Source organism: Lithobates pipiens, unplaced genomic scaffold (genome assembly GCF_037356315.1).
Source record: "Lithobates pipiens isolate NorthernLeopardFrog02 unplaced genomic scaffold, aLitPip1_a1.2 Scaffold_8, whole genome shotgun sequence".
Classification (NCBI taxonomy): Eukaryota; Metazoa; Chordata; class Amphibia; order Anura; family Ranidae; genus Lithobates; species Lithobates pipiens.
Genome location: NW_027507903.1, coordinates 104,192,364 through 104,219,205, shown reverse-complemented (window position 1 = coordinate 104,219,205; position 26,842 = coordinate 104,192,364). Strand labels below are relative to the sequence as shown.

The window sequence follows — 26,842 nt, the reverse complement described above, 5'->3', positions numbered from 1 at the left end:
GATAAATGTTAGTTGGTTTTAAAATCAGCATGTAGAGCTGTATACTGCTTGGATTTTCACTGAAAAGGGAAAAGGTCCACTTTAAAAATGCTGGACTGTGTCTGTGCAAGGTTCACAGATCCGCAGTCACATGTTCTAAGAGATGTAACCTAGGATTAAGCTGGCCATACACATAGATTTCTTTTGCTTTGCCTAACAGATTTCTCCATCCATGCTGAACAGCGCAGATATGCGAAAATCTGCGCCGAACAGCACAAATCTCCTACTGCTGCCATTGTATTCTGACAGCTGGCACCACCAATCATTTAAAGGTGCTGTTTGGCTGTCAATTTTCCACCGGGCACATTTGATATTTCAATTGAAGCATGCTGGGTGGAGTAAAAATAAACCGAAAATACCTCTGCGTTACCTGTGTGTAAAATAGTGCATACAAAGTATAAATAGATACAATAAATGAACTGCTTACTGCAACGCCTAATGTGTTCCCACAGTAACGTGACCAAATATTATAAATGGTGTTGTGCATTAGTATCAAATCCCTTTGCACTTGCATTAATTAAAAGTGATGAAGCATATACAGTACAGACAACTCTGTCACAAATTCAGAAATGTAAATATATATATATATATATATATATATATATATATATATATTGCATAAAAGTAATATAGTTCACAACCAAAGAATATATATATGCAAAATACGTATGTTAGGTGATAAATCAATCTTCAATTGTGATAAATAGAAATGATTCGCCTCCTCAAAATGGATGAATCTGTATGTGATAAGATGAAAACAAATAACACCACTGTGCTGAACAAAACTCTCTCCTTAATAAATTTTCAAATACGCTGGAAAAAATCATAATGCAATAGGTGGTATGATGGTCCTCAGGGACCCCTGATGAAGTCACATGATGTGACGCAAGGGCACCACGGACCAGAAGCGATGTTGGAGATCGATATATGCCGAGTATTCTGACTATACAAAAGTGTTTTTAATGCACACTTGATGTAAAAGTTATTTTAATACTACACTATGGGAGGCTATTTTGCATTGTCCTAATATGCGGAGGAGCGCACCTATCGGCCCCTTAAAGGGACCAGCACCCCAGGTTGAACAAAGCTTATTTGGGAGGATTTGTGATTTGAGGACCATCATATTGTGATTATAAGGCATTTTTGAAAATGTATTAAGGTGAGAGTTTTGTGGGCACGATGGTGTTATATAGAGGTGGAAGCACATTTGGTTTCATATTATCACATAGGGATACATCCATTTTGAGGAAGTGGACTATTTCTATTCATCACGACTGAAGATTATACTATATATATATATATATATATATATATATACACACACACACATGTACACATACATACACACACACATATATATACACACACATATATACATATATATACACACACATATATATATATATATATATATATATATATATATATATACACACACACACACACACATACATACATACATACACACGTACACTTACATACACACGTACATATATATACACACACACACACACACACACACGTACACTTTGGTTGCGGACTATTTTACTTTTATGTGCTTTATACATATTTGTAGTTACATTTTTATCTACTTTAAATTTTTTGAATTTGTAACAGAGATCCCTGTATATGCTTGGAATGAAATTAACTCCGTGCATGGTCAGCTTTAGATTTCAAGTGACACATCTGTATAGAAGTAAAAATGAGCAGTGTTGTATGACACAAATTTAATACTCTCCTTGTCAGCAATGTATATACAGAGTTACAATGTCATTGTTCATGACAGCTGCCATTTATAACTGTATTGCAGAACTAAAAATATGAGAGTTACAACCAATGCTATCCACATAGCTTTGATTAGTGATTAGGGTAACTTGAAACTTTTCCTTTGGAACTCTGAATAAAGTTCCTCTGTTGAGTCCCTCCTCTTGCTGCTACTGCTATTTTGTCTGTCAGCGTAGAAAAGATGATCGATGGAAATCGAAGATGTATTTATTTAAAGGAATGTGTTGACTTTTCAATTTGTTTTAGACATTCATGTGAAGTAAGCCAGCTTGATGTAAAAAAATCTTGAATGTGTCCTAATCTTTTTTTTTTTTTTTTTTTTTTTTAAAGCTGGACTCCTGGTATGGTTTATATTGCATAGTTACATTGATCCAGCTTGGACTACTATAAGTATGCATATTTCATACCTCATGGACTGCTGTTGAAGCCAATAATTTGCCGTCATAGGCAGTGCTACTACAGTGTGCACGGCTCCCTTTTGGATCCTGTGCCAAGCAGTTGCTCCACTGCATGCTGACCACAGGAGGCAATTTACTCGGCACCGCTGTCATTCACAGGACACCTTGTATTTTTGCAATGAATACTTGCCATTCTCTGATTGGAAGAGGTGGCGAAGAGAGGTGATGCTACTATCTTCAGCCTGTTCAATGCACAGGACCCTGATGATTGCTGCTATCACTGCAGTAGTACCAACTACTACAGTAATTGTCAGCTTCCACAGCAATGCCTTTGGTATGGAAGAAATATGCAGGTATATTGATCAAAGGTAGACCAATGTAACCGTGCCATTAAGATCATTATTGGGGTTCAGCTTTAAAATGTTGTTTCTATGTATACTTTGTAGTTATGAATATACATTGGATGAGCCAAGTTTGCAGATTTTTTTTTCATGCAAGCTCTGCTTCCTTCAGCTTAAAGGGGAATGACAGGCACATTTTAACAGAATACTGTAAGGTCCGTTTTTAAACAATGACATTAATCAGCTTTCCTATTTGGCAATTTTGAGAGTTCACACAGTACTCTTCACCTCAGTTAAAAAGAATACATACTACTAAGAAACATTTTTTTTCTAAATGGCAAACTAGACTTAGACCCCTTTCACACTGAGGCAGTTTTTAGGAGTTCTAGTGATAGAAATAGTGCCTGCAATGCGCCTGAAAACCGCCTGCCATTAATTTCACACCCGGGCGGAGTGCTTGCAGGATGTTAGGAAAAGTCCTGCAAGCAGCATCTTTGGGGCAGTTTCAGAGCGCTGTATTTAGCACTCTGAAAACACACACACACACACACACACACACACACACACACACACGTTCATAACATTCAAAGGAAAGATAATCAGATTTTATTTATTTTTTTAAATACAGTTTATTTGCCCTCAGAAACTAGACTTTTTGAAAAAAATGACATCTATATAAGATGCAATGTAATAAAAAAAATATTCGAAGGCTGTTACAATGTAGAAAGTAATCATGACATGCAGACTTTACCTCATAGCAGTCAGAGTTCACAGTACTGTACTTACTTTGCACTTTGTTTTGTGCATCATTAAATAGACCTGGTGGGCAAGAACAGCGTGAATAACCAAAGTATCATATGGAGTGTTATTAACAGAGGAACCTATTCCAGATCTTCACAGCAGAGTTCCATTCATAAGGGAAATCGGTGCCCTTATCCCCTTCCATGAAAAACAATCCGTGATCATCACAGAATTAGAAGACATCTTTGCACCATTTCATAATCTCATCAGATCCAAATACAGTATTAGCTGGAAATGTGTTTATCTCTGAAAAAGAGCTATCTCTGCAGGACCAGGAGCACAGACAGCACTTTAAATGGCGTAAAGGAAAGCTTCACGCATCGATCCTTGGAAAGAACATTCTGCAAGTCATATGGCCGTTCAAGGAGATCGCACCTGAAAAGAACAACATTATTATACAATACAGGAGACCCGCCATACATGTGTTATGCTCATTCAGTTAAGGATCACTGACTAACTGAGATGAGCTGCGATCCTAATGATCACAGCTCATCTCAGATCATTAGCAGTTTATGAAAGCGAGATGATCAGCAGAGACATACAGAGAATCTGTCATTAACGGAAACAGCCAGTTTATGCAATCTCAGCGCCTCACTGGCGATCTCTGTGAAAATCCTCTCTCCCAGATTCTCCAGCTCAGAGATGCAGAATCGGGGAGAGAAGAGAGAATCCCAAAGAACTTTAATGACTCCCTTCTTCCACAATTGGACCCCTCAAGACAGTAAAAAAGCCCCCCTGCCTTTTACAAACCCCCCATAACTGATAAAGCAGGTTAAAAACACTATATATATATATATATATATATATATATATATATATATATATATATATATATATATATATATATATACAGTGGTGTGAAAAAGTGTTTGCCCCCTTCCTCATTTCCTGTTCCTTTGCATGTTTGTCACACTCAAATGTTTCGGAACATCAAACCAATTTAAACAATAGTCAAGGACAACACAAGTAAACACAAAATGCAATTTGTAAATGCAGGTGTTTATTATTAAAGGTGAAAAAAAATCCAAACCATCATGGCCCTGTGTGAAAAAGTGATTGCCCCACCTTGTTAAAACATACTATAACTGTGGTTGTCCACACCTGAGTTCAATTTCTCTAGCCACACCCAGGCCTGATTATTGCCACACCTGTTCACAATAAAGGCATCACTTAAATAGGAGCTGCTTGACACAGTAAGGTCCACCAGAAGATCCTTAAAAGCTACACATCATGCCGAGACCCAAAGAAATTCAGGAACAATTGAGAAAGAAAGTAATTGAGATCTATCAGTCTGGAAAGGGTTATAAAGCCATTTCCAAAGCTTTGGGAATCCAGCGAACCACAGTGAGAGCCATTATCCACAAATGGCGAAGACATGGAACAGTGGTGAACCTTCCCAGGAGTGGCCGGCCGCCCAAAATTACCCCAAGAGCGCAGCGACGACTCATCCAAGAGGTCACAAAAGACCCCACAACAACGTCCAAGGAACTGCAGGCCTCACTTGCCTCAGTTAAGGTCAGCGTTCATGCCTCCACCATCAGGAAAAGACTGGGCAAAAATGGCCTGCATGGCAGAGTTCCAAGGAGAAAACCACTGCTGAGCAAAAAGAACATCAAAGCTCGTCTCAATTTCTCCACAACACATCTTGATGATCCCCAAGACTTTTGGGACAACATTCTGTGGACCGATGAGACAAAAGTGGAACTCTTTGGAAGGTGTGTGTCCAAGTATATCTGGCGTAGAAGGAACACTGCATTTCATAAAAAGAACATTATACCAACAGTAAAATATGGTGGTGGTAGTGTGATGGTCTGGGGCTGTTTTGCTGCTTCAGGACCTGGAAGACTTGCCGTGATAAAAGGAACTATGAATTCTGCTGTCTACCAAGAGATCCTGAAGGAGAATGTCCGACCATCTGTTCGTGTACTCAAGCTGAAACGAACTTGGGTTCTGCAGCAGGACAATGATCCTAAACACACCAGCAAGTCCACCACCGAATGGCTGAAGAAAAACAAAATGAAGACTTTGGAGTGGCCTAGCCAAAGTCCTGACCTGAATCCTATTGAGATGTTGTGGTATGACCTTAAAAAGGCCGTTCATGCTCGAAAACCCTCTAATGTAACTGAATTAGGACAATTCTGCAAAGATGAGTGGGCCAAAATTCCTCCAGGACGCTGTAAAAGCCTCATTGCACGTTATCGCAAACGCTTGGTTGCAGTTGTTGCTGCTAAGGGTGGCCCAACCAGTTATTAGGTTTAGGGGGCAATCACTTTTTCACACAGGGCCATGATGGTTTGGATTTTTTTTCACCTTTAATAATAAACACCTTCATTTACAAATTGCATTTTGTGTTTACTTGTGTTGTCCTTGACTATTGTTTAAATTGGTTTGATGTTCCGAAACACTTAAGTGTGACAAACATGCAAAGGAACAGGAAATGAGGAAGGGGGCAAACACTTTTTCACACCACTGTATATATATCTAAAATGTGTATGTGCTCATGAGCGCGGGTGTGTATATATATTTGTGTAGAGGAACTTAAACTTTATCATTTTATGAATATAAGGTGTAGTGTGAGGTAATTAGGAGAGCGGTCTCCTCTGAAAATGCCCATGTACTGATAATAAAAGGACACCTGTGTTACACTGATTTTCTGGTACTGTAATCTCGCTATGTCTCGGAAGATTACATTAACAGGAGGCATTCTTTACAGTTTGAAGTGTATGTAGATCGCATCACTCCTCAAAAGGAGAAGTGATTTACACTGCTTAATAAACGGGCACTCAGAGGAGAATGATCTCCTCTGCGAATGCCGGAGAACTCAGCAGTGGTTATTTTCCTCTGCTTGATAGACACCTACAAAGAAAACATTGCTCACCATTCCTCTTAGTGTCAGGAATACACTAATGCCACGTACACACGATCGGAATTATGGTTGGAAAAAAGTCTGCTGGCTTTCCCGACGGAATTCCGCTCAAGCCGTCTTGCCTACACGCGGTCACACCAAATTCCGACCGCCAAGAACGTGGAGACGTACAATGGGACTAGAAAAAGGAAGTTCAATAGCCAGTAGCTTCTGTCTCGTAGTTGAATCTGAGCATGCGTGCGTACGCGGCATAAGGCTCAGTTCACACTGGATGCGGATGCTGATGCAACTCCCATCAGGAGCCCTGTGCGTCTAGGTTCACCATTTCAGGTCCGATTTCAGCCTGAATTTTGGGCTGAATTTGGACCTGAAACAGACCAAAAGATGCACAGGGCTCCTGTGCAAATCTGCACCGGAGCTGCATTGGAGATATGTGAACCGGCTCCATAGAGAGCCGGTCACATTCTCCTGCTATTGCGAATTGGATGCGGTGATTTCGCATCCAATTCGCAATAGTGTGATCCCAGCCTAAAAGCAGGCCATACATTATTCAATTTTCTTTTCTTTAACTACAGTTTGAAGGAAAGAAAATTGCTCAATTGCCTCATCCACACAGACAGTGTTGATTTATTTCTTATTTTATTCATTACAGGTGCATATACAGTGCCATCAGTCCTTCACATATTTACACACTCACATTAGTCCCTGCCCTCAAGGTCCCTAACACACATTCATACATCCATATACCAGGGCCAATTTAAATATATAGCTGCAGCTCCCTCCCCTCCAAAAATTAAAGGGGTTGTAAATCCTCATGTTTTTTTTCACCTTCATGCATCCTATGCATTAAAAGTGAAAAAACATCTGACAGTGACAGGCAGACCCCAGTTTTACTCACCTGAGCCCGTTTGTTCCCTCGGCGGAGATGTGCTCACCTTCTCTGCCCAGGGTTCTCGGGCTCTTGATTGGATAAATTGATAGCAGTGCAGCTATTGGCTCCCATTGCTGTCAGTCAAATCCAATGAAATGAGCACTAGGGCCCAGTTTTGCATTCTGCATCTATGGGTGCAAATGCTGGGCTCGGGAGTGTGCCCGCAAGGTAACCCCCCGGGAGAGTGCTTCTCCTAGGGGGTTATTTGATGCAGGGAGGTGCTGATAGTGCCTCCCGGGGGACCCCATAAGAGAATGATTGGGGTCACTCTGTGCAAAACGAGCTGCACGGTGGAGGCAAGTATGACATGTTTGTCATTTAAAAAAAAAAAAACAAGGATTTACAATCACTTTAATTCAGCAGCTACAAATACTGTAGCTGCTGACTATTATTATTAGGACCCTTACCTGTCCCTGGAACCCGCAATACCAGCACCCCAGCCAATTTTCCGATCGGCTCTCAGGTGCTGCCATCACCATTTGTGGGAAGAGAAACCATCAGGGAAGCCTTTCCGCTTCACAGCCAGTTACCTACTGCGCAAAGTGTAAAGCGTGCTGCGCTTTCTAACTGGCCCAGCGGTGGAGGGAGAAGGAAGAGGAGGGCCAAACTTAAGAGGAATCTCGCCGCAGCAAGGTCTCCCTCACTCTCTTCTCTGGGAAGCATAAAAGAAATGGTTTGTACTTCTCATATAACTTCTCTTAGTTTTGGAAAAGCAAAACGCAGGAGTGTCGGTGTGAATGAGACCCAATTCCAGAAAGGTAGGCATTTCCCAGCAATGCAATCTTTGGCACATGTGCAGCGCTGATTACATTTCAGCTTTGGAAGGATGTCAGTGCAACCCGAGGCAGGGAGAAGCCACAAACGGTCTGGTCTAGGATATATGTTACCAATATCAATTAAATATGCAGGGTTAGGGGTACATGCAGCTCTCTTTTAGAAGATCTGCATTGTTCTTTAAATATAGCACTATGAGCATTGTAAATGAGGTTTATACTCACAAGAAAGCTTCTTTTACAGGGAGTGAAGTCTGGAGCTGGGTGTCCACAGTGCTGCCATAAGCCTCATACAACCTTACTACTAGAGTATCTGGGCGTTTTTCAGCCTAGGAGAAATGGCATAGATAGTAAAAAACAAGACATATTATAAGAATTACATTTTTTTTAATTCCATGACTATTACTTTCAGTATTAAAGTGGAACACTAGCCCAAATGTTTTTTTGCATAGAATGGGGAGGTGTTAGAACCTTTCAGTGACCATTCAATAGCACATTACATCACAGGCTGTATTTAAAAATATTTTAGTGACACCAAAGTATCCAAAGCCTTTCAGTGCCACATACAGGATTTAAAAGTGTAAATCTCTTCCACAACCTACAGCTGAATCTAGATATACTAAAATAATGTATAAAAGCCTTGAGTACTAAAATAATGCTCACTCAGCACATGTACAGAAAGGTAAATACTCTGGCCACCTCTGTCCCTTGGTTTGGTGTTAAAGGAACTTCTATACTATATATTAGAGCTGCACAATTAATGGCCAAGAATCGTTATCGCGATCTTGACTAAAGTGTTTCACAATTCTTTCTATGTAAAGAATTCTCTCTGCTCTTCTGAAGCCACATCCATCAAAAGAAAGGACAAAACTGGGCACTCTGCCAAGAATCAAAACATTCTTTCCCAGTTGAGTTTAAGTATAAAAACTTTGTAACAATTTGTCAATGGAATAGACTTTGTGTGTAAGTGAAAAAAGTTTAACCACTTAAACACTAAACCTTTTTCTGACATTTGTTGGCTTCAAGTTAAAATTATTTTTATTTGCTTGAAAATTACTTAGAACCCCCAAACATTATATTTGTTTAGCTGACACCCTAGAGAATAAAATGGTGGTTGTTGCAATATTTTATGTCACACTGTATTTGCGCAGTGGTCTTTCAAATACAAGTTGTTGTTTTTTTGGAAAAAATTACTTTCATGAATTAAAAAAAAAAAAAAAAAAACTAACCAGTAAAGTTAGCCCATTTTTTTGTATAATGTGAAAGATTTTACGTCATGAGAATCGTGATCTTTTCACTCTAAGCAAAAATCGTGATTCTCATTTTGGCCAGAATCGTGCAGCTGTACTATATAGAAGGTTGCTTCAGACAGTAAGCCTATTTACTTGCAGTTTAGGAAGTCTCATGTCACATTGCGATTGTTACACACACAAAGTGTTGTGGTAACGCATGTTGCATGTGTTGGTGTGCTGCAGTGCCATTTATTTTGCAATGTACAGAAATGCACTACCGTGCAATGTGGGGCACTGCGTCACTTAATACAACACGCCACAACTGACAGGTGTGAATGGGCCCTTTAAATTTGTGTGAGGACATCCTCAAAGCTCTTTGTAGCATTTGCTGGAGTTCTGGAAAAGAGAACTATGGCACACTATCATGTAAGAAATATAACAAAGCATTCAATGGTTATTACATGACTGTAAAGAATGTAAAGCACAGCAGACAAATTCATGATGTTTAAAATTCCAAATAGGGAAAATAATTTTGTCCGCATGTATAAACGAATAACTAATCCCCATAAAATAAAATCCTAATCAAAATAATAGGATGGGCTAGTATAAACTAAAGATTATGTATGTATGAGAGGGATGGAGATACAATTAACCAGAGTTAGCGGGTGGAAGCGTTCACATCATCCTACCTAGATGTTATTACCAAGTTGCATTAATACCGCTTCATCTTAAAGTGTATCTAAAACACAAAACAAAAATACTGTACAGTGAATATAAAAAGTCTACCGATCCCTGTTAAAATATTAGGTTCTATATGTAGAAAAAAAAAAAAAAAAAAAAGAGATTTCAGAACTTTTCCCACCTTTAATGTGACCTATAAACCGTACAACGAAGGTGAAAAAACAAAAATCTTTTAGATGGAGGGAAATAAAAATAAAACGGTTGCATAAGTGTGCACGCCATTTTTTGGGATATGGCACTGTGCCGCTTTAACTAACAATTAAGTACAACGCTATACCCAAACAAATATAGCTTTCTTTTGGTGGTATTTGATCACCTCTGCGTTTTTTATTTTTTTGCGCTATAAACAAAAAAAGAGAGCGACAATTTCGGGAAAAAAAAAACACAATTTTTACTTTTTGCTATAATACATATCCCCATTTTTTTTTTCTAAAAACAAAAAAGTTCCTCAGTTTAGGCCAATATGTAATCTACATATTTTTGGTAAAAAAAAAAAAAAAAAAAACGCAATAAACATATTGATTGGTTTGTGCAAACGTTATAGCATCTACAAAATAGGGGATTTATGGCATTTTTATTGTTATAAATGTCACTGGCAAGGAAGGGGTTAACACTAAGGAGCGATCAAGGGGTTAACTATGTTCCCTCAGTGTGTTCTAACTGTAGGAGGGAATGGGACTGTCTAGGGCAGTGATGGCGAACCTTGGCACCCCAGATGTTTTGGAACTACATTTCCCATGATGCTCTATTATACTGCAGTGTAGTTGAGCATCATGGGAAATGTAGTTCCAAAACATCTGGGGTGCCAAGGTTCGCCATCACTGGTCTAGGGGAACAGACTAATCGGTGTTCCTATATACTAGAAACACACGATCTGTCTCCTCTACCCTGTCAGAAAGTGGATTTGTGCTTTAAACACACAGATCCTCATTCTGTCTCTGACAGGAGCAATCGCGTGTGCCCAACGGGCATCGGCTTCTCAGTACCGTGGCGGCATGCGCGCACGCATCCTATATCCCTTAAAGCGCTCGCCATACAGCTACGGCGATTCGCGCAAGAGAGCCATTCTGCCGCCTTCAAACAACAGCGGTCAGTCGGCAAGCGGTTAAATGAATACTTTGTTGAAGAACCTTTTGATTTTATTACAGCACTCAGTCTTTTTGGGTATGAGTCTATCAGCATGGTGCATCATGGCTTGGCAATATTTGCCCACTCTTCTTTGCAAAAATGCTCCAAATGTGTCAGATTGTGAGGGCATCTGCTGTGAACACCCCACAGATTTTCAAACAGATTCAGGTCTAGGCTCTGGCTCGGCCATTCCAAAACTTTAATTTTCTTCTGGTGAAGCCATTCCTTTGATTATTTGAATGTATGCTTTGGGTCATTTTTATGATGAAAGATGAAGTTCCTCTTCATATTCAGCTTTCTAGCAGAAGATTGAAGGTTTTGTGCCAATATTGACTGGTATTTGGAACTGTTCTCAATTCCCTTTACCTTGACTAAGGCCCCTGTTCCAGCTGATGAAAAACAGTCCCAAAGCATGATGCGGCCACCACCATGCTTCACTGTGAGTATGGTGTTCTTTTGTTGATGTGCAGTGTTGTTTTTGCGTAAAATATATCTTTTGGAATTATGGCCAAAAAGTTCAACCTTGATTTCATCAGACTATAACACATTTTTCCACATGCTTTTGGGAGACCTCAGATGTGTTTGTGCAAAATTTAGTCAGGCTTGGATGTTTTTTTGGTAAGAAAAGGCTTCTGTCTTGCCACTCTACCCGTTATCCCAGACATATGGGAGATTGATGTCCACAGCTAGGGATGAGCTCAGGCGTGTTCGCATGGAGCAGGTGCAGAGCCCGCCAGGAAGTCGGCGCAGCGCTAATCACAAGCAGTGAGACATTGCCCCGATGCGTGGCTGCAGAGATCGGGCAATGTCTCACTGCCCGTGATTAGCGCAACGCTGCACCGACTTCCTGGCGGGCTCTGCACTTGTCCCATGCGAACATGCCTGAGCTCATCCCTATCCACTGCCAGTATTTGCCAGATATTCCTGCAGCTTCTTTAACCACTTTCGATCCGCGCTATAGCCGAATGACGGCTACAGCGCGGACCTCCTTTGCCGGGACTACGTCTATCGACGTCGTCCCGTGCACGAGCGGCCTGCGCGCCCCCTGAGGGGTGCGAGCGGTGCGCTCTGAGATCGAGGGAGTCTATGAGACTCGCCTGATCACTGATCCGAGCAAGGGGTCGATCCCGACCCCTTATCACATGATCAGCTGTCAGCCAATGACAGCTGATCATGTGATGCAACGGAGCCGGTAATCGGCTATTATTCCTCCTCGCGCTGACAGCGCGAGGAGAAAAAAAAAAGAGCCGATCACCGGCGGCCGTGATCGGGACATCAGTCCCGATCACGGCCAGCCCTGCCAGTGTCCACCTGCCCCCTGCTAGTGCCCACCTGCCCCCTGCCAGTGCCACCTTAATAAAACATAAGTGCCCCCGTCAGTGCCACCCAGCAGTGCCACCCAGCAGTGCCCACAATCTGCCTCAACGGTGCTGCACCCCAGTGCCACATATCCGTGCCCATCAGTGTCATCTACCAGTGCCCATCAGTGCCCAGCAGTGCCGCCCATCAGTGCCACCTATCAGTGCCACCTATCAGTGCCCATCAGTCCCATCTATCAGTGGTACCTATCAGTGCCCCTTAGTGCCACCCATCCGTGCCACCCATCCCTGCCGCCTTATCTGTGCCCATCAGTACTGCCTTATCTGTGCCTATCGGTGCCACCTTATCTGTGCCTATTAGTGCCGCCTTAACTAAGCCTATCATTGCCCGCCAGTGCAGCCTATCAGTGCCCACCAATGCAGCCTATCAGTGCCCACCAATGCAGCCTATCAGTGCCGCCTCATCAGCGCACTTCAATGAAGGAGAAAAATTACCTGTTTGCAAAATTTTATAACAAACTATTAAACATGATTTTTTTTTTTGTTTGTTTAGCAAAAAATAAAACTCCGAGCTGCAATTAAATACCACCAAAAGAAAGCTCTATTTGTGGGAAAAAAAATGATAAAAATTTCATTTGGGTACAGTGTTGTATGCCCGCGCAATTGTCATTCAAAAGTGCATCAGCGCTGAAAGCTGAAAATTGGTCTGGGACTGAGGGGGGTTTAAGTGCCCAGTAAGCAAGTGGTTAAAAGTGGTTGTAAACCCTCCTGGAAAAAAAACACCCTGAAAGATAAAGGCATAATGAGCTGGTATGCATAGCATACTAGCTCATTATGAATTACTTACCCGAGAACTAAGCCTCCGCAGCCGTCCTGGTCTCCCCCCCCCCGGCCATCGATATCTAACCCGGAGGTTACTTCTGGGTATCGCGGCTCCGGCGCTGTGATTGGTCAGAGCTGCGATGACGCCACTCCCGCGCATACGTGGGAGCCGCCGGGAACGGCACAGTACAACTGGAGCAATGGCACGTACATGCCACTGCTTCAGTTGGGTAAGTGCGCATGTGCCGCATGACTTCGGCACATGCAAATACAGGGATATCTCCTAAGCCATGCAGGTTTAGGAGATTTCCAGTGCAGCTACAGGTAAAACTAATTATACAACCACTTTAATGTTGCTGTAGCCTCTTGGCAGCCTCCCTAACCAGTTTTCTTCTCGTCTTTTCATCAATTTTGGAGGGACATCCAATTCTTGGTAATGTCACTGTTGTGCCATATTTTTTTCACTTAATGTCGACTGTCCTCACTGTGTTCCATGGTTTATATAATGCCTCGGAAATTCTTTTGTACCCTTTTCCTGACTGATACTGAAAGAGTCAAGAAAGACCTACTAGAACAGCTGAACTTTATTTTGGGTTAATTAGAGGCACAAATGTGTTTGAATGTGATTGCTTAATTCTAAACACAGCTACATCCCCATTAATAAGAGGGTGTGCACACTTATGCAACCACATTATTTTAGTTTTTTAGTTTTACCCCCCCCCCCCCTAAAAGATTTCAGTTTGTTTTTCAATTGAGTTGTACAGTTTATAGGTTACATTAAAAAGGTGGAAAAAGTCCGGGAATCATTTATTGTTGTCTCTTTTTTAACATCACAGAAACCTAACATTTTAACATGGTGTGTAGATTTTTTATATCCACTGTATATTGCAGCTTACCAGTCCTTCGATACGGTGACTGCACTACTTTTTTCATTTCATATTTTCACCTGGAAATCGTGTGTATAATACATTTCCTTTTCCCTTCATATGTACACTTTTTTCCTCCATTGTATATCTGGAGGCAGCCTTGGTTGTCGCACAGGCTGGACTTCAAACATGTCTGGCTTTCTTCATCTGGATTTCATTACAGTTGATGGGACTAGTAGTGAAAGAGAACACCATTTGCGCATGAGAATTGACAATGGCACTTAAAAGAAAACTAATACAGCCTTCATATCTAAGGACTGGTAAACTGCAATATATACATAATTATTTATTTAGGATTAGGTATGTTTTTTTTGTATTTGTTTTGATGCACCGATCCTGAAGATACTGTAACACCAGGTCGATGCGTGGCGTCGGCAGAGCAAGCTCTTCTTCTATCTCCCTGTTCTAAAAATCCATTTAATATATGGTCCAAAGATAGGGGACATATCAGATGTTAAACTGATAAGAACAGATATTACACTTGATCTTGGCTAAAAGACCAAGAAGGAATAGGTTTAGGAACTAAAGCCCCGCTTTCAAAAACTACAAGCAAACAGGCCATTTCCTAAAAGAAACATAACTGCCTGCGTACAATCGTCTTTGGAATGTACGCTGAGCTGCACAACCCCAGCTTAGTTTATATGTTGACACAAGGCCTGTGTGTTGGGATGACTGCACTCCTGCTCATGTGCAGAAGTGACATCATCCCACTTTGGCCAATGAAGATGGCGCATTTAGAGGCAGCAACTGATTGCCATATACCTAGATCTACATGGTGTGGTTTCTGGGCTGTATGGAAGTGTGTGCAGCTGCAATGTGTCCCAAGACAACGTTGCCTTTTTAATTGAGTTGTGGAGTTTTTTCACTTGGAATCTCTATATAACTTTTATGGTGCATTTTTCTATAATAAACACATTTTTATTCAACCGTGGTGTTCTGCAGTGGTGACACTTCTTGGTGGGAACTCTTTTCCTCCTTGGGCTTTTATTCATTTTCATTGGCCAGAATAATAATTTATTCTGGCCACTGAATTGTATTAGCACTCAAGCGCTAAACAAGCCAAGCATTACCAAGCGTTTAGACGCGTCAACACACGTTTACAAGGGTCAAGCTTTTTACTGCCAAAAGGCCACTGCTTCTGGACGCAGCAGCAGTGGGGTTTTTTTTTTCTGTCTCTAAAAGCCTCTGCCACTAAACGCTGCTTAAAAGCCTATGGCTGTATGGACATTAAAATTAACATGCAGGGGAATTTCGAGGCAGGGGAAAAAATAAATAAAAATCTGATGCCCCAAGGAGCAGCTGTGGAACTGTCCAGCGTGCATGAGGTCTAATAAAGAAAAGTAGAAAATAATTATTGATTAGATTAATCTAAATCAGCTACTGTCTACAACAGCCTTTCTCAACCTTTTCAACACAGAGAAACCCTTGAAATAGTTCTCCGGTCTCGGGGAACCCCTGCTAAAAATTCAAAATCCACAACTCGTGATACAATAGTGTGATGGTCAGTGGGAAGAATGGTCCTTGCACTTGTGGTCATTGGAAAGAATTACCTCCTTACAGAGAGATTAAAAATATCAATGGTGTCAGTGGGAACTTATCTGAGAGGCAGAAATTGCCCAATGCTGAAGGAACCCCTAGCAACTTCTGGAGGAACCCTAGTTGAGAATCACTGGTCTACAAGGAAGGGTCCGTCCATTTCAAACCAACCACCTTGCAGTCATGGTTTGGCAGTTACTTGGTGATGACAATGTTGAAAACTTACCAGTTTGACAGTTTCTAGCACCACGGCTGGAGAGGAAATGGTGAAAGCACTCCAGGAGCTGGGCTGTGCAACTGGCGATGAGGTTGTCAGAAGGGGAATACAAAAGTTATATGCACTTTGGATAATTCCTGCTTCCTGAAATGATCCTAGTGGGTACAGAGTCATAAAATGACAGATCAGTTGGCAGTTAAGCAAAAGTGGAATACAAACAAATATAAATTCAGTCCTTGGAAGGAAAAAAAATACACTTGCTTTAGATTATTTGTACAACTAACAGTTTTTTTTTGTTCTAGTGACCAGTGTACAAATTTGATTTTTTATCACCTCCTTTTGGTGACGTTGGTCACTGGGACAAACAGAACACAAAGAAATAAATAGCACACTACACTCTAATTGTGCATGATGAATAAATGCATCTCTATTGGCAACGACCAATGCAAAAATGTAAATGACAATTTGATAAAAATAACAATGAAGGAAATAGTAATAATAATACTACTAAACTAGTAATGGTTATAATTGTATGATACCAATGAGGATATTAATGATCACCAAAAAAGGATTGAATAAATGAAGGAAGGAAAGGGCTCTGGAAAAGCTTTTTTTTTTTACTATTGGGGCAGACACCATTAATCTATTTAGTGGTGACAGCAAAACCTGACATACAACACAACAACAAAAAAATAGCTATAGATGCACTTAAAGGATGCTTCCACTTCCTATGGTGGCACACCGAGAAGAGGAGGAGCCACCAGGGGTGCCGGTGGGGGACCCCAAAAAAGGAGGATCCGGGCTGCTCTGTGCAATTCTATTCCACAGAGTAGGTAAGTGTGACATGTTTGGTATTAAAAAAAAAAATGAACTTTACAATCACTTCAAGCAGTCTTCTATCCAGCCAGCAGGTGGAGGCTCTGGTTTCCTTTTCCAAATTAACCCATGCTGAAATAAGCCTATTGTTATAACAGCAGTGTTTTCTTTTTAGAGATTTCTCTTTAACTAATCCATAGTTCGCCTAGTTTCAGAAAAGCAGATAAAGTAAGTAATCTATTATATTTGGGGATCTAAGAAGATCTCTGTTGACCAAAATGTGTTTTTGCTTAGATGGAGATTTTATTTTTATTTTTTTAATCGATGGTATGCATCTTAAAAAATAAAATAATAGTAATAGTAGATACCTACTCTCATGAGGCATTATTGCATAGGAAAACTCATGAAGTCCAATATCAGCAGTGGCATCTGGGGATTTTGGGGCTCTCAGTCTAGTTACAAAAAAGAAATGGACATATTACATGTTAAATCAAATTGTAAAGCAATTTATTTTAAAGTCAACTAATGTTCTAAAGGAGCAAAGAGTATGTAAAAAAAGAAAAAAAAAAATACTAATATAAGTATGATTAGCTTACAGACAGACATCTAACTCTCCATCATCCTGTTTATGTTAATATTACAAGCTTGCAAGGAATACATTGGATTGGAGTAGGGGAGGGGGAGGGGGAGAAATCACCACTCTGTATCCCTACAGAATGGCACTTTATGTTTGAAATGGAAAACCCAATTTTTCACAAGGTGTACCTTTTAGCGTTTGTAGTTTACTTTAATGTAGTATACATTATTTTTTTTCAGAACAGATAAAGCTTTAAAGGATAAAATTCCCCCTTTGACAAAAAAATTTGTAAATTCACATTCTAACAGTGTGCATATATTATTTTTTGTTTTGGGAGCTTGTAAAGCATTACAACAGCAATCAGCAGATCACTGATGCCATGTAGAGCTCCTGCAGATCTGTCAGTGTATCTGCTTGCTCATACCTCGTAGAAGCAAGGCGATACATTCTAACAGGAAGAATCAATGAACTACCACAGTGCTCACAGCCCTGTGTTAGTTCATTGACATTTACAAGCCGACAGCCACTAACGCTGTTGGGATTTGTAGTTTACCATCACAGAGGACTGTGAATGAGCAACGCGGCTGGGCGGGCAAAGCCCCATATGGCTGTGTTTTGGGGTTTTTTGACAGCCAACAGGGGGAGAAGATCCCCCACTAGCTGTCACAGCAATGGCCAGTCCTTTCATAACAGGTTAAATATGTGTATAACAGGTTATGAAAGGTGAACTTATACTTTAACTCGATAGCAAATCTGAATACATATATTTTCACTTCCTTGGTTTTTGTTGGGAATAAATAGTAAAAAAATATAAAACAATACAATTTCCTGTAATGTTTCACAACGCAACACTTACATAAGTTGTGCACTCCTATATATTTACAGAAAATATAATCAATGGAATGATAAAGGCTCAAAGTGAATGTATGGTTTTACTTTAGAAAAATTGTATTTGCCTTTTGACACTACATGGTGATGCACACAAAGGGGAAAAAATATTTCTGGAAAATGTTGGCATAACGTAAAATAAGGCTGACAAGGGTACAGATTAGAAAGATTTAAAAGTTTTCTTCAAAGATTTGAATGAGGTTTGCGTCTCCATACGTCATCCAGATCATCCGGTGTCATTGTTGCGATGATAAAAATAATACATTTCTAGGGTTGTACCGATACCGGTATTGGTGCTGATACTTAGCATTTGCATGGGTATCAGTACTCATGAAAATGCACCGATAACCGAAACTGATACCTTCTGGCTTGGTTTTTTTCAGCTGTCAGCAGGATTTCCTGGCTAACAACTGAAAAGCAAAGAAAAAAGTGCTGGCAATTTATGGTTGTTAAAAGAGTAGGGCTGACACGTCCTTAACAACCAATGAAATTTCAGCTGTCTGCAGGATTTCCATGCCGCCGCCTCCTATCTCTCACCAGCTGTCACCAGGCCTGGCCTGGCCTTGGGGCACATCGTGCATTTGCCCGGTGTGCTGGGGCTGCATATTCTGTGCAGCGCTGGGGGTACAGCTCCGCTCACTTGACAGCACATTAGATTGAACAGGCAGCGCTTAGACCAATGACAGCAAACTAACCTAACTCCGACCTCCAGTCCTAAATTTCACAGGAGGTGAGCGAAGTACCCTTTCCTCCACCCCACCTGTCCAGCCACTCTCAAAATTGGAGTTTGTGATTGGAGGTGTGCCCAATTCGCTGGAAACTGCTGGCAGAGGACCGTTGCTATGGGTAGCAGGCTGTGCACTTCCTCCGGGCTTCCTACGTGCCATTTTCAAAATGCTCCTCCACCTGCTACTGTGAACCCTGAGCAGTACCAGATTCCTCAGCAAGCGTTATAACAACCCCTTGCTAGACACAGGGAGGGATACTCTCCACTGAGTGCTGGGTAAGTGGCTGGTGTACACTCAGCTGTGATTTATGTTGTCCTGTACTAACTGGCGAGGGACCAGAGGAAATGTCCATCTTCAGAGAGGTCAAGATGGGGAGACCTGTGACAAATCGTAAAAAAGGATGTGGGTGCAGCGTCTGTGGGTAGTCGGGTACAGCGTCTGCGGGTGCAGCGTCTGCGGGTAGTCGGGTACAGTGTCTGCGGGTAGTCGGGTACAGTGTCTGCGGGTACGTTTAGGACTCAGGTGGTTAAACAGGTTTCTATTACATTGCTTTATGATTCATGATAATAAAGGTTAAGAAATCCCATAGAAACATTTAAACTTACAAAGAGAGACTAAGAACATTTCCTAGTACAGAGCAACCGTATTTGCAGTCATTTAGCACAGCAACTCCAAAACCGTACTCAGACAGGTCCATCCAGCGGTGAGCCCAAACCTGCAGGAGAAAAACATGGCTGAGATGTTTTATAGGATCAAAACATTAAGCTGAAAATTGTATAAAAGGGCTACTAGAAATGTGTTAAGCGTATTTTCACATTTGCAGCCAAATTAGTATCCCACCCACATATTTATTACATGTTCCCATTCACATAACATAACTTGACCCTTCTATGTAATGTTGAGGGGGGCTGGGAAGTAATATTTAACCCTATCTGTACTGTGCTAGCAGATCTCATTCATAATTTGTAGATTTGTACTAACAAAGGGTTAACCAATTCCTACTGGGTGGATGTCATATGACCTCCTGGGGTTTAAGTGATTACACCAGGACAGGCGTCATCCCGCTTTAACATTACATTTCGATACCGGACCTCTAGTCATTTTTTCAACTTTCCATCTATTAAATCTTCTTCTGCCCTTGTGGTTTTAACTTTGGATAGTAAAACATTTTTTTTTACTGCCAGCAAATACCTTATACAGGCCACTGTTTGTCTGGTCATTAGCCTAAGCTTAGGACATCATGCACAGCTCTCTCTTTCACTCGTCAGAGTTTGCCAGGAAGGGAGGGGGGAGGCGTGTGTCTAAATCCAGCTTCAGCTGCCCACAGTTAAAATGTTTGCAGCCAGACTCAGTGGAGGGAGATTTCTGAAGCACATTTGGCAAGTACAGAATCCCAGTATATATAAAATAATATGCAAAGTGGCTGAAGGGAAGCTTCAGAATGGCAAAGATAATCTTATTACAAATTATATGAGCAGACTGCAGTTCCTCTTTAAGGAGATACTGTAATTAACCCTATTATTACTGTGCTAACAGATATATATATATATAAAATCACATCCTATATGCACAAGCATGGGGGGACAGGCGATTTCATTTTTATTTTTCACTTTAAAACATTTTTTTAGCACTTTTATTCCTACCATAAGAAATGTAAACACCCCCTGTGATAGAAATAAGCAGTGACAGATCCGCTTTATGAAGAGATCTCTTCTCTGCCATGTAAGGCATTAGAAAAACAAAAAAACAAAAAAAACACACACACTGATCTAGTGCTTTGAAAAAATAAAAACAAAAAAAAAACCATGGTTTTGTTTACATTGGGCAGGAACTGGAAGTGACATCACTCCGGTCCTCCTAGAGTCTAGACCATAGAGATGAGCAGAGGCCATTTTACCTCCACTCATCTGTTACCAGGCGCCGCAACTGCCAGATCAGTTCTCGGGGCTACTGATCATCCAGGTAAGCCCGAGAACCACCAGGAAGCACTACCTAACCATTCACCACCTTCAAACAAGGTCTCTTTACATCTGCGTATGCCACTCTACTTTTTCTCTAAATTCAAAGTTTCACACATCCTCTATGCATTGCAGGGCTAAGGACTGCTCTAGCGCCATCTACAGCTGCAACCATGCTATTAACTGATCCCACCCACCAGCTGGGAGATGGAGCTGTGCCTGTCATTTTTCTTGCCTGGAGGTGCAGCCAATCTCTATCTCCTCTGCCTGCTCACCACAACCTTATCCCCAATAGCCTGCCCACCTACCTAAAGCAGGCTACAGAGAAGGTACTCACAAGCCACATGCAACCTGAGGGTCACACATTTAAAATAACTGATCTATAACAAGGTTAAAGAGATTTTTCCCTGATCTTAGATTCTGACAAGGACACACAGATAATCACTTCATTTTACTAGTTAAGAGAGCGAAGAGTTATACCTCATATCGTGCCCAGTCCCAAGAAGTATTTCGATGAGTGGGTCTCTGCAAGTGCCCAAACTGGATCTCGTAAGTAGCATTTGCATTGTGAACAGTCGTCGGGAATTCAACTTTTAAGAACTTATGAGCCTCGTTCCATGCCACCTATTGGACAACATAAAGCAAATATTCCTAATAAGCAGAAGAACTAATCACACACTATAGAAAAATATAATTTGCAAATATTTCATGGTGTAGAGCAATGTTTCCTATAGAGGTGCACTAAATGGAAATTGAAAATGAAAACCGATAATTCAGGATGCACTCGACTAAAACCGGAAAATTTTGATCGTCATCTTTAGCGTAAGAAAAGCGCAAGAAAAATCCACCCTTTAAATTCTATGTATGTCTTCACACTGGTCTGTTGCGCTTCCTTGTGGTGTTAAAAATTTAGCTTGCTGCATTTTTGCTCAGTTAAAAAAAAAAAATATGCACCTCCCCGTTGAAATGCATTGAAAACGCAGCAAAAACACATCAATAACGCACCCGTACTATGTTTTTAACGCAGTTTTTGAGTCACGAAACCTATGAAAAACACACCATAAGCACAATAAAATCATGGCAAACTTACGGTAAAATTGCACATGTTTTTGGCACTATTATCTGCACCTTTTTCTTTAGTGGCAACATGCCAAAAAATTTCGCCCGCTGAAATTTCGGTGTATCTCTAGTTTCCTAACATCTTGAAAATGAATTTCTCTAAAGTACCGCCTTAAATTGCTGGCAGGAATTATCCATACATCGAATCAATATATAAATGTTTTCTAAACAATTATTAATGGCTACACCAGTAAGTTTAATACAAGATTCATTATTTGCCTAAAGGATAAGTTCACTTTTTGGAACGGGTTACACATATTCCAACTGTATACTATTTACGGGGGAACATGTACCATATACTAGCAGCCGCAGCCTCACTCCCGTGACAGTGAGTGGGGGATCTTCTCCCTGCAGCCGCTGTCACTATTTGAAAAGAGTGCTTTGTCATTCATTAACAGTTTCCTGTGAATGCATAAACAACTACCGCCAGCCATTGTGGCTGATGGCTTGTAGTTCTGAATGGACTGCAAGGTTGCTGATGAGCAATCTTGCTGTTCATTCACAAGCCCTGCAGCTAGTCTGCCCATATAGAGGTATGGGCACAAAGCTGCATGACTTGCCTGCAGGAGTCTGGCATTGCACACCTGATCCATTGATCATGAGTGCAATGCTTTCCAGGCTCCTTAGAGAATAAAATAAATAATTGCACATTTTTTCAAGCAAAAATATGTGCGTTTATTATTTTTTCCCAAAAGGTGAACTCTTCCTTTAAAGTAGTCAAACCATCTCAAACATCATTTAAGCCTTCCTAATTACATTTATTATCCATCTTTGTAAAATTACCTGTTAATCCTGCAGTTCTTTATGCATTTCTCCTTCTTGGTGGCAATGATCTGCATGCTTATAGAGCCTCTACAATGTTGCCACTGCAGTGTGCATGCTCCTCTTTAGGTGGGTAAGTCGTGAATTACCATACTTTTACTAGGTCATGCAATTGCTGTTCATACTATCATTGCAGAACAGCCTGGGTCAGAGCCAAGCCAAAATGTTTCACATGTCCTGGGGTGGCGCTTTAGGCAATTCACGCCCTTCCTCCCAGGCCATTGAGAGCCAAGTGTCCTCTCAGTCAAGTATGTGCTTCACCCCAATGATACAAAAATACTATTGTGAAAGCCTTTTTTATATCTCTTTGGCTGGTGGGTTGCCCTATCAATACAAGGAAAGAAGGGGGGGGGGGGGTAGCTATATTTAAATTTTTTAATTGTTTAATTTATCTGAAAAAAGTAATGAACTTGTTTGGAGTATATGTTGTAGATTGAGATTTGCTAGTACAGAATGTAAAATAGGACTTCACTCCGAGAGAGGACAACCAATAGGCACTGAGCCAACTGAATAGTAAAAACATATAAAAGAAAAAGCCTTTTAAACATGACCTAAAGCTAGAGGCAAAACATCTACTGATCTCGTGAAGATCTATAAAAGGTTTTTAAACACTTATTAAAAGGACATCTGTACAGAATTTCTACACCCATCCCTGGCTGGACCACAACAACGCAGTTAATGTAATTCTCAGAATGCTAGTCCAATTCTTTGACCAACATTTGCATTTTTTAAATATGGTAAAGATATAAAAGTACAAAGTGTAATGATAAAATGTTTAACTGTCATAGCGCGATTCAATTGCTTCAAAGCAAGATGTATTACTTGTATTGTATGGGTTGCGATTCAATTGCTTCAAAGCAAGATGTATTACTTGTATTGTATGGGTTGCGATTCAATTGCTTCAAAGCAAGATGTATTACTTGTATTGTATGTGTTGTGTTACCAATTTAATACTCAATATTATTTGCATCACGAAGATTAAAAATTAACTTGAGTGTTTTAGAATTAGATATACACTGAAATTTTGGCCGCCGAAAATGGTGTTGTCGGCATTTAGCCGATATTAGAAAAAGGTGCACATAATGGCACGGGAAATGCATGCGTTTTGGCCACGATTTTACAGTGCTTATGGTGTGTTTTTCACAGGTCATATGACTCAAAAACCGAATTTAAAAAAGTAATAGTTGCGTTGTTGATACCTTTTCAATGCATTTCAACTGGGAGGTGCATTTTGGGTACAGTTTTTTAACTGACCAAAATTGCAGCAAGCAAGATTATTTTTCTATTCTTTATTTGGCAGTCATCCCCCTCCTGATATCTGCTTGCCGTGAAAGCTTTATGTGCAAAAAATATTATTTTGTCTTTCTGAAGTTGAGAGAAGGTAACTCGGAGGTCATCCTTCCACTGTCATAAAAAGGTCAAGTCGGCCATGTCCCCTTTGTTTCTCAGCAAAGCATATACATGGGAGAGGGAGTTGAGACCCTCCTGCAAAGATTTGTTCTAGTGGAGTGAGTTGACGAGGGCTTTGATAGTCTCTGGGAAATGAGCATAGGTAAGTACCCAGTTGAGCCCTACTGAAAAAGTCTAGGTCAGCATGGAAGCGGGTCTCTAATTCTCAGCTGAACATAAGTTTATTAGCTACTGAGAGATGAAGGTGAAGAAAAACAAACATTCTGTTGACGCAATGCAGCAAATTTCGAGCCTGTCAGGCCTGGGAAGAATGCATAGGACCCCAACACTGGAGCGAGAGGACTTGGGGAAGATCAAGCTGGATTTTTACACCTCAACGGAAGTGCAATGGACCACGAATAGAATAGGGATTTCTTTTTCCTGAGCTTTTCTTGCGCTAGTGGTGCCGATAATGGTCAATAAATTCATATTTATCAAAATTGCTGATATTAATTAAAAAAAGTCGAAACTGTAATTTTCAGTTTTTGGCCAAGGTTTCTGCACCAAAATTTCTATTCATTGCACCTCTATTTAGAATACATATATTCTGAGTTATATCTATCTGCCCTGGTTGTTGTGTACTGTTATTTTGCCCTGGTTCCCATTGATGCTACTTTGAAATCGCACCCAATTCACTTGAAGTAGCACGATTTCAAAGTAGAAAGGTCAGCGCGATTTCAGGTACTACTTGATAGACTTGATAGTGTGGTTTCATGCAGAGATGTCTATTGAAGTCGCACCTGAAATCTGCAAAAGTAGTGTAGGAACTACTTTTGCAAATCTGTGCGGCTCCGCAAAATCAGTGTCGCACCATTTGGAACAGTGTCACTGCCTCCAACAGGCTGCGACTTGTCATGAGATTCGATCTCTCAAATCGCATGACAAGTCGCTCCAATGTGAACCCAGGCTTTAATTATTTCTAAAGAGAGAGGACCAAGAATGGTTACTGACGGTAACAATGGTTCACCGGGATATTCGACATAAAAGTAAACATTATTATTACACAGTATTTAGGTGTCCATCTTGTGTAGTTGTATACCTTAGTGTTAAATCGAATGTATGGGGTTGCAGCTTCCAGGATTATCTCTTGTACTATAGTGCTAGTGTCACTGATTTGCAGAGTGAATGTCACAACTCCTCTTAGTCCTCCACTGCTGCTGATCTGGAGTTTATTTAGGAGGTTTGATACTGGTTTCCTGCCATCAAAAAATGAAATGGAAAAATAACAGTGTAGAAGAGATACTGAAGTCGGACACTGAAATCCATTACTTCCATTTACCTGGTCTCCAGGTGATAATCCATCACATCCCAAGCATCCCAGTATAGAGGAATGTCATCAAACATCACAAACTGATTCCCATAAGAGTTTTGGGGTATGGATTCTCTGAAACAATAAGCATTTAGTAGGTAAAGAATCATTACTTGTGGGGAGATTATAAAACCTTGCTGACCCTACACAAGCAAACTATCAGTTTATCTTTGTGCCTCTACTAAATATACAATTACTAGCCATCTTCTATTGTTTCTGCTTTGGCCCATCCTGAATCAGGAGCTCTATTAACGCCATAATTATTATAATTTTTTTTTTTCCAATATTATATACAAAGTGATTGTAAAGGATTTTTTTTTTTTTAATAACAAATATCTCTATACTTCTCTGTGCAATTCAATTGCACAGAGCGGCATCCATCCTCCTCTTCTTGGGTCCCCTGCTGGCGCTCCTGGATCCTCCCCTCTGTCCAGCACTTGTGCGTGCTCACTCCCGAGCCCCGCTGCAGCGTCCACAGACAAAACAGCGGGACTTGGCCCCACCTCCCTCATTACCGATTGACAGCAGTGGGAATGCGGTGACCCAGCAAAGCCAGTGAGACACAGAAGTGAGGGGAGAGAAGAGCTGCACAGTGCTAGATCGAATGAGGGCTCAGGTAAGTAAAAGGAGGGGGTGAGGGGCAAAAACCGATGCCTAAACATTTTTTTACCTTAATACAAGCAATGCATTAAAGTAAAAAATGTTTAGGGTTTAGAGCCACTTTAACTTTTATAATAAGTGTTCAATACAAGTACAAACTTTGGCAGAGTAAAGTCAACATATTTAAATCAACTTGAACTAGCAGGCTTGTAACAAAAAATAAAAAATAAAAAAGGGTATAGATCACACAGAATCCCAAAGGCAAGTACCACAACGAAAGGAGAAAGTCACTGTCTTGGCCCCCCCACACCCTTGTGGTGCCTGGTAAGATGAGGTTTGAGGACAGCAGCCTCCTCCCTTAGTACACAAGACTTGATGTAAAAGCAGTCAAATGGAACAATGCAAAAAAAAAAACATATAAAGAGAACGAATCCCATGTGCACATTCAATCCCTGACTTTTAGTGTGTCGTACCCGTGCATTGTTATTATTTTTATTTTACAGACATTTATATAGGGCTGACAATTTACGCATCACTTTACACAGTCAGCCCTTGGCCTCAAGGAGCTTTCATCTAAGAGTCCTAACTCACATGCATACATTCATCACCAACCGGTGTGTTTTTGGAAAGTTGGAGGTAACTAGAGTACTTGGAGGAAACCCACACAAGCACAGGGAGATTATTAACTCTTAGTAGATAGGGGTGCTAATCACTAAGGCAC

At 40.7% G+C, this 26,842-nt stretch overlaps 1 protein-coding gene and 1 non-coding gene across 2 annotated transcripts in view; both read right to left on the bottom strand.

The window, feature by feature from the left end:
* Window positions 1–3,179: 3,179 nt before the first annotated feature.
* Window positions 3,180–26,842, bottom strand: part of MAN2C1 (mannosidase alpha class 2C member 1) — a 97,019-nt gene continuing 73,356 nt past the window's right edge. Inside the window, exons 19-26 of the mRNA XM_077472419.1 lie at window positions 25,492–25,596; window positions 25,252–25,408; window positions 21,303–21,446; window positions 19,470–19,579; window positions 17,044–17,123; window positions 15,865–16,010; window positions 8,160–8,263; window positions 3,180–3,739 (exon numbers count right to left, since the gene is read on the bottom strand). Of these exons, the coding sequence (XP_077328545.1) occupies window positions 3,622–3,739; window positions 8,160–8,263; window positions 15,865–16,010; window positions 17,044–17,123; window positions 19,470–19,579; window positions 21,303–21,446; window positions 25,252–25,408; window positions 25,492–25,596 (964 nt within the window). The 3' untranslated portion in view covers window positions 3,180–3,621. The remainder of the gene's footprint in view (window positions 3,740–8,159; window positions 8,264–15,864; window positions 16,011–17,043; window positions 17,124–19,469; window positions 19,580–21,302; window positions 21,447–25,251; window positions 25,409–25,491; window positions 25,597–26,842) is intronic.
* On the bottom strand, window positions 14,423–14,613 carry LOC143964579 (U2 spliceosomal RNA). The gene has a single exon (XR_013271170.1). It is a non-coding gene; the product is annotated as a U2 spliceosomal RNA (small nuclear RNA).